This window comes from Lissotriton helveticus, chromosome 2_1, assembly GCF_964261635.1.
Source record: "Lissotriton helveticus chromosome 2_1, aLisHel1.1, whole genome shotgun sequence".
In the NCBI taxonomy this organism is placed as follows: domain Eukaryota; kingdom Metazoa; phylum Chordata; class Amphibia; order Caudata; family Salamandridae; genus Lissotriton; species Lissotriton helveticus.
In genome coordinates, this window is record NC_136059.1 from 1,242,403,450 (window position 1) to 1,242,420,120 (window position 16,671).

The 16,671-nt window shown below is 47.1% G+C and overlaps 1 protein-coding gene across 1 annotated transcript in view; it reads left to right on the forward strand.

Moving 5' to 3' along the window:
• The first annotated feature begins 703 nt into the window (after positions 1-703).
• Positions 704-16,671, forward strand: part of ENOPH1 (enolase-phosphatase 1) — a 152,391-nt gene continuing 136,423 nt past the window's right edge. Inside the window, exons 1-2 of the mRNA XM_078676147.1 lie at positions 704-906; positions 11,694-11,795. Of these exons, the coding sequence (XP_078532273.1) occupies positions 817-906; positions 11,694-11,795 (192 nt within the window). The 5' untranslated portion in view covers positions 704-816. The remainder of the gene's footprint in view (positions 907-11,693; positions 11,796-16,671) is intronic.

The window sequence follows — 16,671 nt, forward strand, 5'->3', positions numbered from 1 at the left end:
AATGCTTTCACCATGCACAAACACCAACAGCCATCATCCATCTGTGCACGCTTTTACCAAGCACACACCCACCAGCCGTCAGTGCACCCTTCCACCAGACACACACACCTCCAGCCGGCAGTGCACTTTTCCACCAAGCAATCGCAGTATGGTACACTTTACTTTTAAACATATTCATATAAAGCACAGCATGCCACCATTGGTAAAATTACAATTCAACTAACATACTTCCACTACACACCACATGCACACACTCCATAACACATGGCAAAAAGACATTGGCATTTACAATGCCATTAGCTCAAACTCAAATAAATCCGAGCCCGATTGCATTTCTAATGCTTGTTTAGGACTTGTGCCTGCTCCTAGCCTCCCCCTAGCGTTCACTTTCTATTTCGTCACAAAAAAAATATCATTTGGTATTAAGGTTTTCTCAATTTTCCTCGTTTATTTTAGCTTTGATTATCTCTATGTTTCACTCTCGCACAATGTTGTCATTGGCCGTGGTCACTGCTGGTGGCATTGTAAACAAACCAGACCCGTTTAGGCAGCGCTTTCCAGAGGCTCTAACTGACAGGCGCTTGCCTTTAGAGCTGTGTAAGGTGTATGTGTTTCCCGTGCAGCTCTGCTCGGCACGCAGCTGCTTCTGTCTGCCCCGTGCCGCTCAGAGCCGAGGTGCCGCTCTCCTCGAGGGGGCGTGGCTACAGAACAGCCCTCGGAGCTGGTAGGGCAGAGCTCCGCAGATTGCCGAACAGCAGATGCGCTGGCCTGTCCCTTGTGTGACTGCAACGAGGCCTCTGCAGCTTCTGCCGGGAGATGGCGCCGCGTCCTGTGCGGTTGCCTGCTGGGGCCTCGGTTTTACTTCTGGATATCGAAGGCACCACGACCCCCATCAGCTTCGTAAAGGTGAGGGATGGGGAGGCGAGGCTAGCCTGCCAGACGAAACAAGCGTTGCCATTTACCAGGGAGGAAGCACTCGCTGGCACAGCTAGAAGCACTCCCTGCTAGGGGGTGCGACTACCATAGAACAGATGTTTAATGTTAGAGAAACTACAGCCGTGTACTGCCCAAGTAGACAAGCTCTTCCGCCTAGTACATGCCAAACAGTCAATACCCCTCTCACCCCAGGCAGTCAGACACATCCGAAAGAGCCACACTCCAGAAGAGTGGCTGACATGTGATCTGCCGTGGCTTGTGGCTCCTGACAATCCTGTTTATTTGAATCAGCAGCACACTGATTTATGGGGTTTGTACTTCTTCAAATTCCGTTTTGGCCACTAAAATATTCTGGATAAAATATTCTAGTAGTGTCTTGTTATGTCCAGTACGTAAATGAATGTCAGCTCACTCTCATTTGCTGGTTGTCTCCCTCCTCCCTGATATTCACCCTCCTTATAAACAAAATGCCTAAGTAGACTTAAGTGAATCATGGCACACGCTATACAAACCTTTACCATCAGTTACGTCATCATAGTCTTAAACGTCTGAGTTCACCTCGATGGAGAGTCAACTTGTTGACAGATTTATCAATATTTATTTTTTATCTCAGTAGTTTTTGATAATGTGCTGCTAAACTGATTGGGATAGAACGTTGTGCAAAATAAGGTTCTTTGGACATATTGACATATTACAGCAGCTGAAGAGAAGATTGTATAAAATGTCAGAAAGGCAACCAATAAGCACAGATGCATACAGTACAGTAATCGCAGTATATCCGGAAATCCAGAGGCTTACGGTAGACAAACCTATGCAGATCTTGAAGGGCAAGGACAGTGCCTAAACCTACTCATCAGGGCACAAGTCTAAAACAAGCATTGGCATAGCCAATAGGTCTTGCCTTTGGGACCGTATAAGTGTTTAGCCATGCAACAGTTGATGTTGCTGCACCAAGGATATTGTGTTTCATAACGGCGTGCTGTGAACCTGTTAAGTGTTAGGACTGTGCGTGGGGCAGGAGGGTAAGCACGGCCAGCTTTGAACCTGATGATAAGTGTTAGGACAAAGCGGGGGCAGGGGGTTAAGCACGGCGAGCTTTGAACTTGATAAGTGTTAGGACAGAGCATGGGGCATGGGGATAAGCATGGCGAGCTTTGAAACAGATGATAAGTGTTAGGACAGAGCGGGGATGGTGGGGATAAGCACGGCGAGCTTTGAACCTGATAAGTGTTACGACAGAGCGGGGGCAGAGGGGCAAGCACAGTGAGCTTTGAACCTGATGATAAGTGTTAGGACAGAGCGGGGGGCATAGGGGTAAGAACGGCGAGCTTTGAACCTGATGATAAGTGTTAGGACAGAGCGGGGGTAAGCACAGCGAGCTTTGAACCTGATGATAAGTGTTAGGACAGAGCGGGGGTAAGCACGGCGAGCTTTGAACCTGATGATAAGTGTTAGGACAGAGCGGGGACGAAGGGGGGGATAAGCACGGCGAGCTTTGAACCTGATAAGTTATGACAGAGCGGGGGCAGAGGGGCAAGCACAGTGAGCTTTGAACCTGATGATGTTAGGACAGAGCGGGGGGCATAAGGGTAAGAACGGCAAGCTTTGAACCTGATGATAAGTGTTAGGACTGCGCGGGGGCTAAAAACGGCGAGCTTTGAACCTGATGATAAGTGTTAGGACAGAGCGAGGGTAAGCACGGCGAGCTTTGAACCTGATGATAAGTGTTAGGACAGAGCGGGGGCAGGGGGGTAAGCACGGCGAGCTTTGAACCTGATGATAAGTGTTAGGACAGAGCGGGGGGCAGGGAGGTAAGCACGGCGAGCTTTGAACCTGATAAGTGTTAGGACAGAACAGGGGGCAGGGTATAGGCACGGCGAGCTTTGAACCTGATGATAAGTGTTAGGACAGAGCGGGGGCAGGGGGGTAATCACGGCGAGCTTTGAACCTGATGATAAGTGTTAGGACAGAGTGGGGGGCAGGGGGGTAAGCACAGCAAGTTTGAACCTGATAAGTGTTAGGACAGAGCAGGGGGGTAAGCACAGCGAGCTTTGAACCTGATGATAAGTGTTAGGACGGGGCGGGGGTAAGCACGGCAAGCTTTGACCCTGATGATAAGTGTTAGGACAGAGGGGGGCAGGGGGGTAAGCACGGCGAGCTTTGAACCTCATAAGTGTTAGGACAGTGCGGGGGGAGAGGGGGTAAGCACGGCGAACTTTGAACCTGATGGTCAGTGTTAGGACAGAGTGGGAGGCAGGGGGGTAAGCACGGCGAGCTTTGAATCTAATGGTAAGTGTTAGGACAGAGCGGGGAGTAAGCACGGCGAGCTTTGATCCTGATGATAAGTGTTAGGACAGAGCGGGGTTGGGGGGTGAGCACGGCAAGCTTTGAACCTGAGGATAAGTGTTAGGACAGAGCAGGGGCAGGGAGGTAAGCACGACGAGCTTTGAACCTCATGATAAGTGTTAGGACAGAGCGGGGGCAGGGGGGTAAGCATGGCGTGCTTTGAACCTGATGATAAGTGTTAGGACAGAGCGGGGGCAAGCACAGTGAGCTTTGAACCCGATGATAAGTGTTAGGACAGAGCAGGGGGCAGAGGGAGTAAGCACTACGTATTAGGGGTAAATTGGCCGCTTCTATGACATACCTAAAGCTGCTGGTTGAGAAGCTTGCAATGGACCCAGCCTCCCTTCCCCTCCCCTCTAAAAAGGGGGGGGGGGAGAAGAGCTGCAGAGCGGAGCTGCTGGCAGACTCTGACCTTGAAGCCTAGAGGTGGGGGCCAGAGGAGCGAGCAGGCCAGAGTAGAAAGGGAGAGAGGGACACATGTTTCCAAGAAATGAAATGCACTTTTCATGCCCTATTGACAAACTTCCATAGCATGAATAGTGGTGAGGCTTGCAAACAGGAGCAGTTTCCCTCCTCCCTGTCCAAAGGAAGGGGTTGAGAGGAAGGTCCGCGCTGGGTTGTTTTCACCTTTGGAGATATGAAGGATGGAATGCAGAGGGAGGAGAGAACAGCCAGGGCCTGTGACCCATGACGAGAGAGGAAAGCCAAATGGCGCCTCTGTTCGTAAGCGCGTGCCCACACACATACACGCAAGCTCTAGGCCACAGTGGTAGCATTTTCTGAAGCCCTTACTAAAAGTCTCGCCAGAGCACAGCAGATGCGCTTCTCTAGGCTCGACCTAAAGAAGTAGGGGGACTAACCAGGTTAGGGAGTATGCAAGTGAAATCATGACGAGTGTCATCATATTATGTCACCACGCGTGATATTGCACATGATATCACAGGAAGTGACCTCACTGGTAGGGGCATCACAAGAGGTGGCAACAGGTATTAGGACTTCACACACATGTTTATCAGGTATATCATGAGTACATTTAAGTACATTATGAGATTTAACAAATGAGATTTGGCATTGGGGGTTGTGCCAGTGGCGGCTGGTAGATTTGAAAAGTGGTGAGGGGAGCAAATTTAAGATTTGAGTTTTAGCACGCGAGCTAAGGGACTGCTTATTTGAAAACTAGTCTCCCCCTCCAGATTCATAGCTGCAGAAATCCGATTTTGATTAATCTGCTGCTTATAGACAAGGGAACTCGTAAATTATTTATAATGTTTGTCAAGCTTTTGTCATGCTGTATCTTGAGCCTGCCCTAAAGTCACATATGAGCCTCTATATGTTTAAATGTCGGCCGTTGGCTGGTCCATGGATGGTACTGGAGGATGGCATCCAGTGCCAGCCTATGCACTGTCCATGCTTCCATTGGCAGGATACAGACGACTGATCTGACTCATCCAATATGCCCTGCCTGTGTCTTGCTGCTGCAGGACTCCAATGCACTGAAACATTCAAACACCTGTCACATCTCAGCCACAACATTGTCTGTGCTCCTGCTTAAGGTAATAAAACAAATGAAGTATTGATCCAATCAAGTTAGCTCATGCCACTCTACACAAGCACACACTATCTTTTGAGTAGCCCCCATGTGCCACAATCAGATGTTGTATGACGTAGAAAGATATCCCTCCTGGAACCTATTAAGGTCCCTATGTGTTTAAAGGGGAGTGGGGAATGTGGGAAAAGAAAGAATGACTAATACTAAGGAGGGGTGTTCTGAAACTCACAGAGCACCTGAAAGAGTCTACACCTGGCCACACTGGATCGTTCAGTGAAGTCCCTTAGTTGAGAAAAAGGGAGGAAGACCCTTTTGTTATTATAGCCCTCACTCACTTTAATAGTGACATGGTTCATCATTGGGCTCACCCTGGCTCCTAAAGGTCAGGGTGGACTCAACCATGTTTCAGGGAGCACTTATGAAGATATTTTGGTATGGGGGCGTAACATTAAGATAAATTCCTCCCCCTCTCCTAAAGTATCCCTTATTAGTGGAGTGGAAGGGAAGGGATAAAAAGACTATGGTAGGGTGGGCAGATGCAATGGTCCTATGACCCTAACTAAACATCAACATGTTTCAGCCTTAATGCTGGCCTATTTATGGCCCTGGGCTTTCGTCAGGGTGGGATGCGAAGAGGTCACTTCCCCCAAAGATGTGAGTGCCAAATTTTCATGCAATTAACTTTTGACAATTATAATATTTTATACGTTGAAGGGACAAGTCTAATACCTGCCGCTGTTTTCTTTGAGGTATTTCCTGAAAAAAGGAATAAAACGTGCAGACACATAAGTGAACAATTTGTGACATGTGTAGGGGTGCCACAAAGTTGCAAGTTGTAATGAAGCTACATCGTTGTTGTTCCCCTGGGTGAATACCGTGAGAGGGACTGAAATGTTATATAGAATACCAGAAGGTGGGTTTATCTGGTTATCATTGAAAAGATAATATCAGTGACATTCATTCAGATCTCTCTTAGCCTGCTGTTTCCTGGGGTACAAACCAAGCCTCAAACCTGCTCTGCTTGGAAATCACACAAAACACAAAAAAGGGCAGCGCCATGCCAACCTTATAATCAAGGAATGAGTATTCCAGAACACTGCCGTTTTCAAAACCAATAAAAAAGGTACACATTCAGTGACTCATTTCACTGTTCTTTGTATTCTGGTATTTGTAATGCTGAATGTTATACACTGGACTACAAGTACAAGAATGCAACGGAAACATTTGGACTGCACAATTTACATTGACTGCCCAAAGTGGGAGGAACTCGAGGCAAGACTCCAACCTCTTAGGTATCTGCACAGCATAACAAACCATCCTAATTTTGTGTAGTAGTTATAGGAAGTGTGCAGAAACCTGGCATTGACTGTGTCATGTAGCGCACAGGATCATAATTTCAATAAATGAATAGCATTGCAATACCCACTCCACCCAATGCCCACCATCCTTCCATTGCATTGGAAGCTGCATATGAACATACTCTAGAAGAGATAACATTGCAAAATGGTAACGGAACTCAGAAACGAGGCTACAGGAGAAAAAAGAATATTCATGTTTTTCCAGCCCCATACTTTTCTCACTCTTATCAAAGTTTAAATGCTAGGATGTATAGATCGTGTTCATGGCAGAAGAGAGACATACATCATGCACACACACAGATGCACGCACGCATATATACATACAACTATCCACACATAACCAATCACAATCATGCACTAGCACAGAGAAGCACTCGCACCCAAACGATCACAGACATGCACCCACACACACAAAAGGTATTATACAATTTTACCTTGGGGCTCCGAATTCAACCTTGCTGTGATTCTTGCTCCAGCATTCTGAAAACCACAAACTGCGGGCCAATTATAAACAAGCGGAAGCTCTCACAAATTATTGCTTTTGCTTGTCCTGGCCAACAATAAGAGCTACTGCCCCATCAGATGTCAAGATAGGGCTGGAGGCTGGCCCTTTTCCCCTAACCTGCCATCTGATAGGGTACAGGGATGAAGATTGACAAGCCCCACCGAAGCCACATTAGCAGACATGCTGCCCTGCCCGAGGCAAGTGCTTCATGTCTGCTATTGACTGTGAATGTGTGAGGTGGGCTGAAGAAGCCACCGCCAGAAACATGCACTGTTTAAAAGGGACAGTGGACCCCCCTTGGCTGGTGCGATGATGTTGCACTTTAATGTGAGAACAGACACTATGTTTCCTGTTAAAGTGTAACATCATGTCAGCAGGTAATTAGAGATGAGGCAGGCCTGGGCCATTTGTTGGTGGATCGCTGCCCCTGCGCCCCCGATGGGCAAACCGCAATTCGGTTGTGCCAAAAAAGTGGCGCAATCCAGGCTAAAAATCTGGGCCTTTAAGTAATACTTTTATTTTTTTCAGGAAGCTTGTTTCCGGTCCAGGGAGGACCTGACCTGGCAGTTCGGGCTCGGCTGTTCCCATGGGGGACAGGGTCAAGACAGATTTGCATATGACTGGGTTCCAACTGCAGTGGCATGGGAAGCAAATCAACAATGGATTTAGGCCCATTTCTCTGTACTGGGGTGAATGTTTGCCATTGATCAGCATTCTGCCCATCAATTGTTCCTTTTGCGTTCCTCACTTTTATGCAGCTACAGCTATTCGCACGCTTAGTATTAGCACCCCCAGATCATGCCATCCTGCCACGGGTAAAAACTACAACCTTCCGAAAAGCCCAGAGGAGAGAATAGTGAGATATGAAAATTCCCCCTATTGATGACCAGTTGAACTCGGGCTGGTAATCATTGAATCGACATTAAGACGCAAGAGAACCCTGCAGTAAAGTATTTAGTGGGCAACCTAATGCTTAGAACATTGCGACTTCCAATACTGAATCCCCATGACATTGCCGTCATCCACTGCAGCCGCTTCTGATACCACACCTACTGAAAAATGATGAGTACAGTACTGCCTGTGATCCAGTTCACATTCCATGCGAACTATCTTCAACATAGCACTGAACTGGCATTTGTCATTGGAGACCCATGCCCATGGTTTAGAACAGTGAAGTCCTTCCCTCGCCCCAAGGCTCCCTGCCATGTAGTCTGGTCTGAATTTGACCAGGCATATGACTGATCGTGACTAAGCCTACAGGACCACAAATGTAACCCTACGTGACTGATCCGTCTTGGACCTTCGTATCTTAAAGCCCCTTTCCCTCCTTTGTCCAACACACTTGCTTCTGAACCACCCTGCCTAGCTCTGTTTAACCACTACTTCACTGTCTTAGTGCCCCAAAACACACAAGAGCAGAGCACCCTTCATTTTGGCCCACACACTAAATTGTAATGTAGCTTTCTTAGTTAGCCACTGCCTTTTTGATGCTTCCGCCATTTTGAACTGAGCACTGTAATCCTTCACACTCACTTCATGCCTACCCAGTGTCTGCTTTGTAGCATCTGCTGATTCAGAATTCAAAAGGTCTGACGGGAAAGGTGTTATTTCCTCTGCACCTGGCACCAGCCTCCTAACAATGTCAAACGTGCTTCGAGACAGTATCTGCAACTACATTCTTGCAGCTTTCCTCACAGCGCTCAATAAAAGAAATATTCAGCTTTAAGCACTGCAGCGTTAGTACCCTCAGTGATTGAATAATTTGCTGGTCGTTTGTGGAAAGCTTATTAACGATCTGCACCACCAACCAACTGTCTGACCATAAGACTATGCTCCTCTTAACTGCTTGGTCCAAATTGTGACTGCCACTAAAATGGGAAATAACTCTAGAGAGATAAAGGGGTCCATCAGACCTATTTTCTGCCTTAATTCTGGCCTCTGCCCACACACTGTTTTCCGTTCAGTGAGGCGACAAAGTCAGTGCTGTCTGCCGTGTCTGTGCAAAGCTCTATTGCATTGCTAGAAATTCTCTTCCCTCTTCTCAGGGAAAACAACCATTACGTTCAGCCAAAAAGAGATTACACTCTCTTAAATCTCCTTGCACCCCTTTTGACAACCTGATAAAATGTGATATATGCCTCACTCCCCCCTGTAGCCATAGCCAACATCCTCTAAAAGAGTCTCCCCAGTGGTTTAATAACAGTTGCAAAGTTCAATTGGCCGATCGGTGTTACCTTTTTCGATAACCTACAAAAGCGCACTGACTTCCTGAAGGCTTGTACTTCTCTGCTGGAAGCTTTGACTCCTGTTAATCATGCCCCCTCAGTTCCCGAGAAGGACAGCTTTGTCCCTAGTCTTTCCCACTTTTCAGGGGCTAAGGCAACTCCAGGTATCATTGCCATGTGTTAGAAACCATTAAATATAATGGTGTTACCCTGTGTCCCTCAGAACCTGGGTACACAGTTATGAGATACTAACAGTTCTGTCGGGTAACAGAAATTTCTTCAAGGGGAATTGTAAATAATGTTTTTCATTAAACATTAAATACTAGAAGGGCCTATAAGTGATCCCTTAAACATGTGGAAAACTTTTCCCGACTCAAATGACACACAAATCTTTCAAGAAAATAATATCTTACACCCACTGACACAACGCAAACATCAAATGATGTTTTACATATATTATTTTTCATTCATCAAAACGTGTATTTATATATATATATCTCTTTTCATATTTCTCTTTTTAACGGCTGTCCAGACAACCTAAAGTACAATACATCACATTAACACATACATAGTGAAAATTAAAAATCTCCCAGTGATCACATACACAAACATGAAACCTTGGAACCACATATAATCAAAATGTCCCCAAACATTTTATGTTCAGTGAATCTTTATATCTTCATTCCATATTCCAAGGATAGCTGACATAGGACATAACGTATTGTCGTCGATGTTTCGACCCTGTGTTCCAGTGTTATTGACTATATATCATGGTGGGTCTTCCTCAGGACTAAAACAGACCAAAGGGCAGCCTTAAATGTATTCAAAGAAAGACACATATGATGTGTCCAAAACGCTATCTGTTGATTATGTACCATGACATCTTTGACCCCAGCCGTAGCTTACTCTAGGTGGTTTATTTGTCTTGATTAATTATCAATCAATCAATACACTTGTAAAGGGCGCTACATAACCGTGAGGGTCTCCAGGCGCTGGGTGGGGTGGGGGGGGGGGGGGAGGCAGGGGGTGCTGCTACTGATCGGAGAGCCAGGTCTTGAGGAGTCTTCCTTCAGTTGTAGACCTCTTGGCCCAATTGTGGCTTCATTTATTTTCGATTTTGAATGCGACAAGCAGCAGCACCTGTCTTGTGTCCTGGGGTCTGAGCTGTCATGGTACCTAACTAACGGATACCGTTCTGGACACGTCGAATATATCTTTCTTTGAATACATTTAAGGCAGTCCTTTGGTCTGTTTTAGCCCTGAGGAAGACCCGCCATGGTGTATAGTCAATAACACTTGAACACAGGGTGTTTGTGTGATCTGATTAATAGTTTTGAATTTTAATTTAGAGAAGGTTGTGTATATTCTGAGCTCCCTGAGTTATTAAGGGGCCTAGTTACAGAGGCATTTTCAAGTATGTAAATACCCAAGACCTATAGTACTCTTTTATGTACTCCTACATGCTTTTGTGAATTAGCATTAAAGCATCAACACTAGGAATAACATCGGACAATTCAGGAAATATTCATATGCAATTAGTACTACTAAAAAAAAGGATTTTGTTCTGTTTGCACTTTTACTAAAAGGCAGTTGGACGCTTCAGGGCCTTTTCACAGATGCATGTAAGAGTCCGTAAAAGAGTACCTCTGTAGTACTAATTTTCATACTTGTAATGCTTTTGTGAATCTCCTCGAATTATAGAAATGAGAGTGCATCTTAGGGTCCATGCTGATTTTAGTATTACCTCTTGCTTGTTGGGGGTTTATCACCGCCTTTCTAGCTAACAAGAGCATGCAATTGCCATGAGTTTTATCTGGCTACATTTCATCACGTTTTGAGTGCTGGTTGCTTCTTCAAGAACTATATCCAAAATAATTTCTGCATTGCTTTCTGTAAAGTTTTCAATGTGGCGGCTGTCAGTCATGTCACGGTAGTTGTTTTTTCCCCATGCTATACTCTTTCAAAGCAGCAGTTTGTACTAGAGTGACTTCACTGTTAATGGAGGTGTGCCAATGTCATTGGCTAATTTGCCATCAGAACTGGATTACAAACGCACCCAAGGTTCACAACAGCCTTTTGTATCTCCTTTGAATGCCCACAGGAGCCTGGGGCAGTTTAGTTTATGAATGGGCCACAGATACTTGTGTGGTCCCTTCTATAATACCAGTTGTTCGGGCAACATGTTACATTAAAGAATGCAGGAGTCCGGTCCACACATTAATACTGTGCCCATGCAGTCTGTTGGTGCGCTCCCTTACTAAAGAATGCACAAGGTGTTTCCTTGAGGCCCTCTGGTAGCCCTCCTCACAAAAGTTGTCCACTGCTTGGCACACAAGCAATGCTCCCTTCTTTAGTGGCACAGAACTATTGTACCTCCTAGAAGCCTGTTTTCCCTGTGATACAGGCTGTCCGAAAAGGTATCCCCTCATTGCATGGGGCTAGACAGCATGCAAATAAGGGACTGACCCTTGAGGTGGCATGGGTGAAAAATATGCACCCCATGCAATGCAGCACCTGCTGCCCCTTTCACAATATTGTGTGGCGCAATGGCACAATAAGGGGGCATTTGCAGTTGTGCCCCAAAGCACTTTCAGGATCAGGTCCCAGATGCCAGTGTTGCTGCCTTTAAGTGCCTGCTTCATTACCCACTGCTTATTAGCAAGCACTGCTCATCCTGGATTCAATCCCCTACTCGGCGGTTACTGTTCTAGTTAAATCATCTTTTTCTTTGCAGGTACCAGAGTTAAATGATTTTATGTTTTTATATTTTGCAGGACATCTTGTTTCCGTACATAAAAGACAATGTCGAGTCCCACCTACGTGCACACTGGGGAGAGGAGGAGTGCAAGGATGATGTTAAACTGCTAAGGAAACAGGTTAGTTATTTTGAAACCATGCGCTTTCTACAGGTATGTAATGAGTGGGTAGCAGAAGTGGAGCACAAGCCCATATGTACCACTGTTGTTGTGTCCTCGTTAGGAAAGGCAGCAAAGGGCATCTGTCGCTGGTCATATTGCACGGATATTTTAGCAGACGACGTCAACAAAATGGTACATTCTGGATTTGCAATCGTTTGCTGTTTTTAACAGGAATAGGACAAATGTAGTTTTAAAATGTGAAAAAGAAGTTTGTTTCTTATTATGATCATGGGTTTCGATATTCTTCTGTTAAAAAAAGGTATTATAGATTTTAAATAAATTATAGGGAGAAGAAAGTCCTTGTTTGCAACTTTTTTTTATCGCCATCTGTTTTTTGTTTTTTTTGCTACAGAGCAAAATGTATATGTAAAATGGATTGAAACAAAAATAGGCATTACATCGAGGGGCCTAAATCACCTTGAAAAATCATTACCTAAGTTTCACTGTCTTTCCAAATACTGTACCTGGATTCTCACCTGCCCTGTTGTTTTGAACCTACTACATGAAGTCAGAGACCTCCGGGAACCTCTGTTACTATTATCTACCAACTGTCAAACCTTCCCTAAAAAGCATCCCTAACCTGCGTACATCTGATTTCACTGCTTAAGACATCCTACTGGATTACCAGGGACCAAATATAACAATTCCTTTGTCAGATATCCGATTAACCTTATCACACAACACTCCATCATACCTACTATTTGTGGTTTTCGTTCCATTTCTTTTTAAAATTAATGTATTCAGTTCAGGGGGGTGGTCGACTGCCTAAAATGGCGGATCTGCTTTAAGCTCGCTCCGCACCCTTTGCCCGTTTATCCTGCAACATCGAAGCGGCGGCTCTTTCATATAACTTATCTGAGGCTCTCTGCATCGCCCTGGCGCTACTGCACTAGAGGAGATGGCTTCCAGTGCCCTTTACCCGACTGTGGTCGGGAAGGAGTGAAACGGCCTTCCTGTATATTTCATCTCTAGCCAGTGGAGAAATGAGGGATGCGATTTAATTTTTTTTAGAATCGGCTTAAATCCATATTCTGCCCGATCTAAGATGGCTGAGAGAAAGTGGGGGTATTTGCAAATGTGAAAGAATTAAATGCCATAGTGCCCATATTTTATTAGCTTGCTTATTGTTATATAGGGAAAAGCAGAATGGTTTTAAAAGCAACCTTCATGAAAAATGGAGTGTACAACTGATGAGAAGTAATTACGTTTTTATTCTCAATGCAGTTTTTAGAAGTTGTCTGTGCTGTAGGACATTCTATAGGTGCGGTTTGTTATTATGTGCTAATATATAGGATGTTTTATGAGAGATAATGGTATAATTGATGAAGTGATTTATTTTATGTTTAAAGGACTATCAGGCATATGCATCAACGGAAATACCTCCCGGTAAAACAGCGAATCGGAAAAACAGGCCGATACCGACCGCAAAACCATAAATTGCAATGCATCAAACCGAAAATCGGAAAAAAATAAAGAACCGCTAAATGGCCCCGCGGTAAATTACCGAATCGTTAAACAGACATTCGGAAATACCGAACCACAAAGCAATAGTTCGGAAATACCGAATAGGCAATAACGAATGGAAATGGTATGCATGAACAGTCGCTAATACCGGAAATCCCCAAAATCGCTATTTAGCATGAGCAAAATAAGGGGAATCACAATCAGGAGGTAAAGTTAACAGAAGGACAGAAAAAAAAAATTAAACCCCATCAGCAGGTGCTGACAATCAGTTACCCTTCATAAATGCCCTGGGAAACCCCACATGTACACCAAAATGGCTGCCCTGTACGTGCTTGCTAGGAGGTGGAGGATCAACGCCCAGGCCCAGCGCAGGAGGATGATACAGGACAGGATCTTCAGGGTTCGCATCACTTTGCTGGGGCAGACCGAGGAACAGGTGTACGTCAAGTACAGACTGAACCGTGCCATGATAATGCACCTAATAGCAGACCTGACACCCTTACTGCAGCACGAGACCCGTCGGACCAACGCCATACCTGCCCATGTGCAGGTGCTATGCTTCCTGCACCTGCTTGCATCTGGAAGCTTCCAGGGGGTAATAGCTGAGACAGGAGGCGTGTCGCAAAGTGCCTTATCACGCTTTTTCCACCGGTTCCTAGAGGCCATGCTGACATTTCTCAATCGCCACATCACCTTCCCCAGAACCCCCCAGCAGCTAACCCGCACCAAACGGGATTTCTACCAGGTGGCACAATTCCCCCATGTCATCGGGTGTGTCGACTGCACGCATGTCCCCATCTGTCCTCCATCAGCCACCGAATACATTTACCGCAACCGGAAATCGTATCATTCAATAAATGTTCAGGTGGTGTGCAATGCCAAGTTGATCATTACCGACATTGTAGCCCAATTTCCCGGGAGCACACATGACGCCTACATTTTCCGTCACTGTGGCCTCCACAGGCGCCTGATCAACGGAGAATTCGGAGAGGGACACCTACTAGGTACAAATAGCTGCATCATCGTACTCCCCATCCACTCCTTCCCCACATGTATAATTCCATTAATGCTGATTACCATTCTCTCCCCATCCTGCAGGTGACAGCGCATACGCATTGCGTGAATATCTCCTCACGCCCTATCTCAACCCAGCTACCCCGCAAGAGCAGCGCTACAACAGGGCACACATCAGTACTAGGAATGTGGTTGAGCGAACATTCGGCATCCTGAAGAGCCGCTTCCGAATACTGCACAAGACTGGAGGTGCTTTGCAGTACGACCCAGTGACCTGCTGCCAGATAATTGCTGTGTGTGCCATCCTGCACAACATCGCCACGCGCAGGGGGATACACATAGAGGTGGAGGGAGAGGAAGAACTGCGTGCCCAGCAACCCCCCCCACAACACCAACAGGCACATGTGCCCAACACAGCTGAAGGGCAAAGGAGACGGGCATACATCACACGTAATCATTTCTGAGACAGGTAAGAGAGTGACTTGACAACAGGAACAGTTTTGCAAGGGTTTAATGGGCATGGACACCTGACTGGTGCAGAAAAACGTAACACAAACAAGCTGCTGCCGCAGCGAAAAAAACTAGCAATGTCCCTTCTCAGAACAGGTGGCGCGTGAGGCACTTTGGTCTGTCCATGGTTACCTCACCAAGGACAGTGTGACTATGCCACATGTTTACTTCCGTTTGCCGCGTACCCCCAGTCTCTTGTCCTGTGACTCCTCGGGTTGTACACGATGGGAGTCAGTGGCAGTTGCACTGCGGCCACTGCGCCTCCTCACGCTGGTGTCCGGCAGGGAGACGTTGCTGACACTGGAGGCTGCCTCACTCCCCTCTTCCGCCCCCAGACTGCTGACACTGGCTGACCCTGGCTGCAGTTGCTCCACTGCAGTGGTCACCCTCTCAAGGGCCTTTGCCACATCCCCACAGAAATGACCTAGATCCACTTGCAGGGACACGGACCTGCGTGACAGCACAGCCGTGCTGTTGCACAGCTTATTGATGGCCTTGTTTGTGGTATTCACTGCCAGCATGACCTGCCTGTGACGCCGGCGCTCACTCCTTTGGCCTGCGAGTATGGCACGTGTCAGTTCTTGCAGGCACAGCTTGATGTCTTTGTTGCCCGCAGATACGGCAGTGGTGTGCTCACGCACTGCGGCAGTCATGTAGCCTAGTTTGTTGCATAGTTGTGTCATGCTGAGTTTCATGGCACCCATGTGTCTCCCCTGCAGGCGCTGGACACGCAGCATCCGGGCCTCCACTACTCCGTACCCTCCGGACAGATCGACCGGTCTTGCAGCAGCCCGACCCGGGGACACAACCCTCTGCCTGATGCGCTGTCGGCCTGCAGTGTGGCTGGTTGGAGTGACGACAGCCTGGCGTGGAACATTTGGGTGTGATGAAGATTGATCTGACTCCATCACGGACAGGGCGGCAACATCTGCTCTGTGGCTCTGCGGAGTGGGCAGCACTGGTGGTGGTGGTGTCTTGGTGCGCGAGGGTGGTGGTGGTGGTGGTGTCTTGGACTGGGAGGATGGTGGTGGTGGTGGTTGCTTCGGCCGGGAGGACGGTGGAGGTGGTGGTTGCTTCGGCCGGGAGGACGGTGGCGGTGGTGGTTGCTTTGGCCGGGAGGACGGTGGAGGTGTTGTCCGGCGTGGTGGTGAAGGGGAGGACATGACTTCAGCTCCCTCTGAGCACTCCGCTTCTGACAACACTGGCGTCTCTGAGATGACAAGGTGGCCACTGTCGTCTGAATCGATGGGGGATGCATCTGTGTGTGAAACAGTGCATAGTTAATATCATGGTATGGTATGTGACAATAGCTGTGGCATCTCACAATAAATTACTTTTGTTGACTGACATTTGACCCTTGGCAGCTGTATTCATCTCTGGGCTCAGGCATGCACCCATTCATGTATTGACTACATCTCCCATGGTGCAACACAGTGGTGAGGGTGTGTGTGTAGGGCAACGCTACATGTGCACTGGGTCTGGCATGGGGGAGTGGGCAGGGACTACGTACACGCTGCATCGTTACGCTGGCATGCCTCTTACCTTGTCCTCCTTCCGCAGCACCTGAGGTGTCCAGACTTGTGACCCCCACAACAGCTTCACGTTCTATGGTGGCCTCCACTAGATCCTCCAGGTCAGTGTTAGGCGTCACGTTTGATGGTCCCCCTCCTGTGCCAGCAGCATCCCTGACCCTCTGCGCAATCTTCTCCTTGGCCCTCTTACGCAGGTCGTACCATCGTTTTTTTAGGTCGTCGATGCTGCGGTGGGTGACTCCGCAGGCATTCACCTTGTCCATGATGCGCAGCCACATCTTCCTTTTTTCTGCCTCTGGCACCTTAAGCGACAA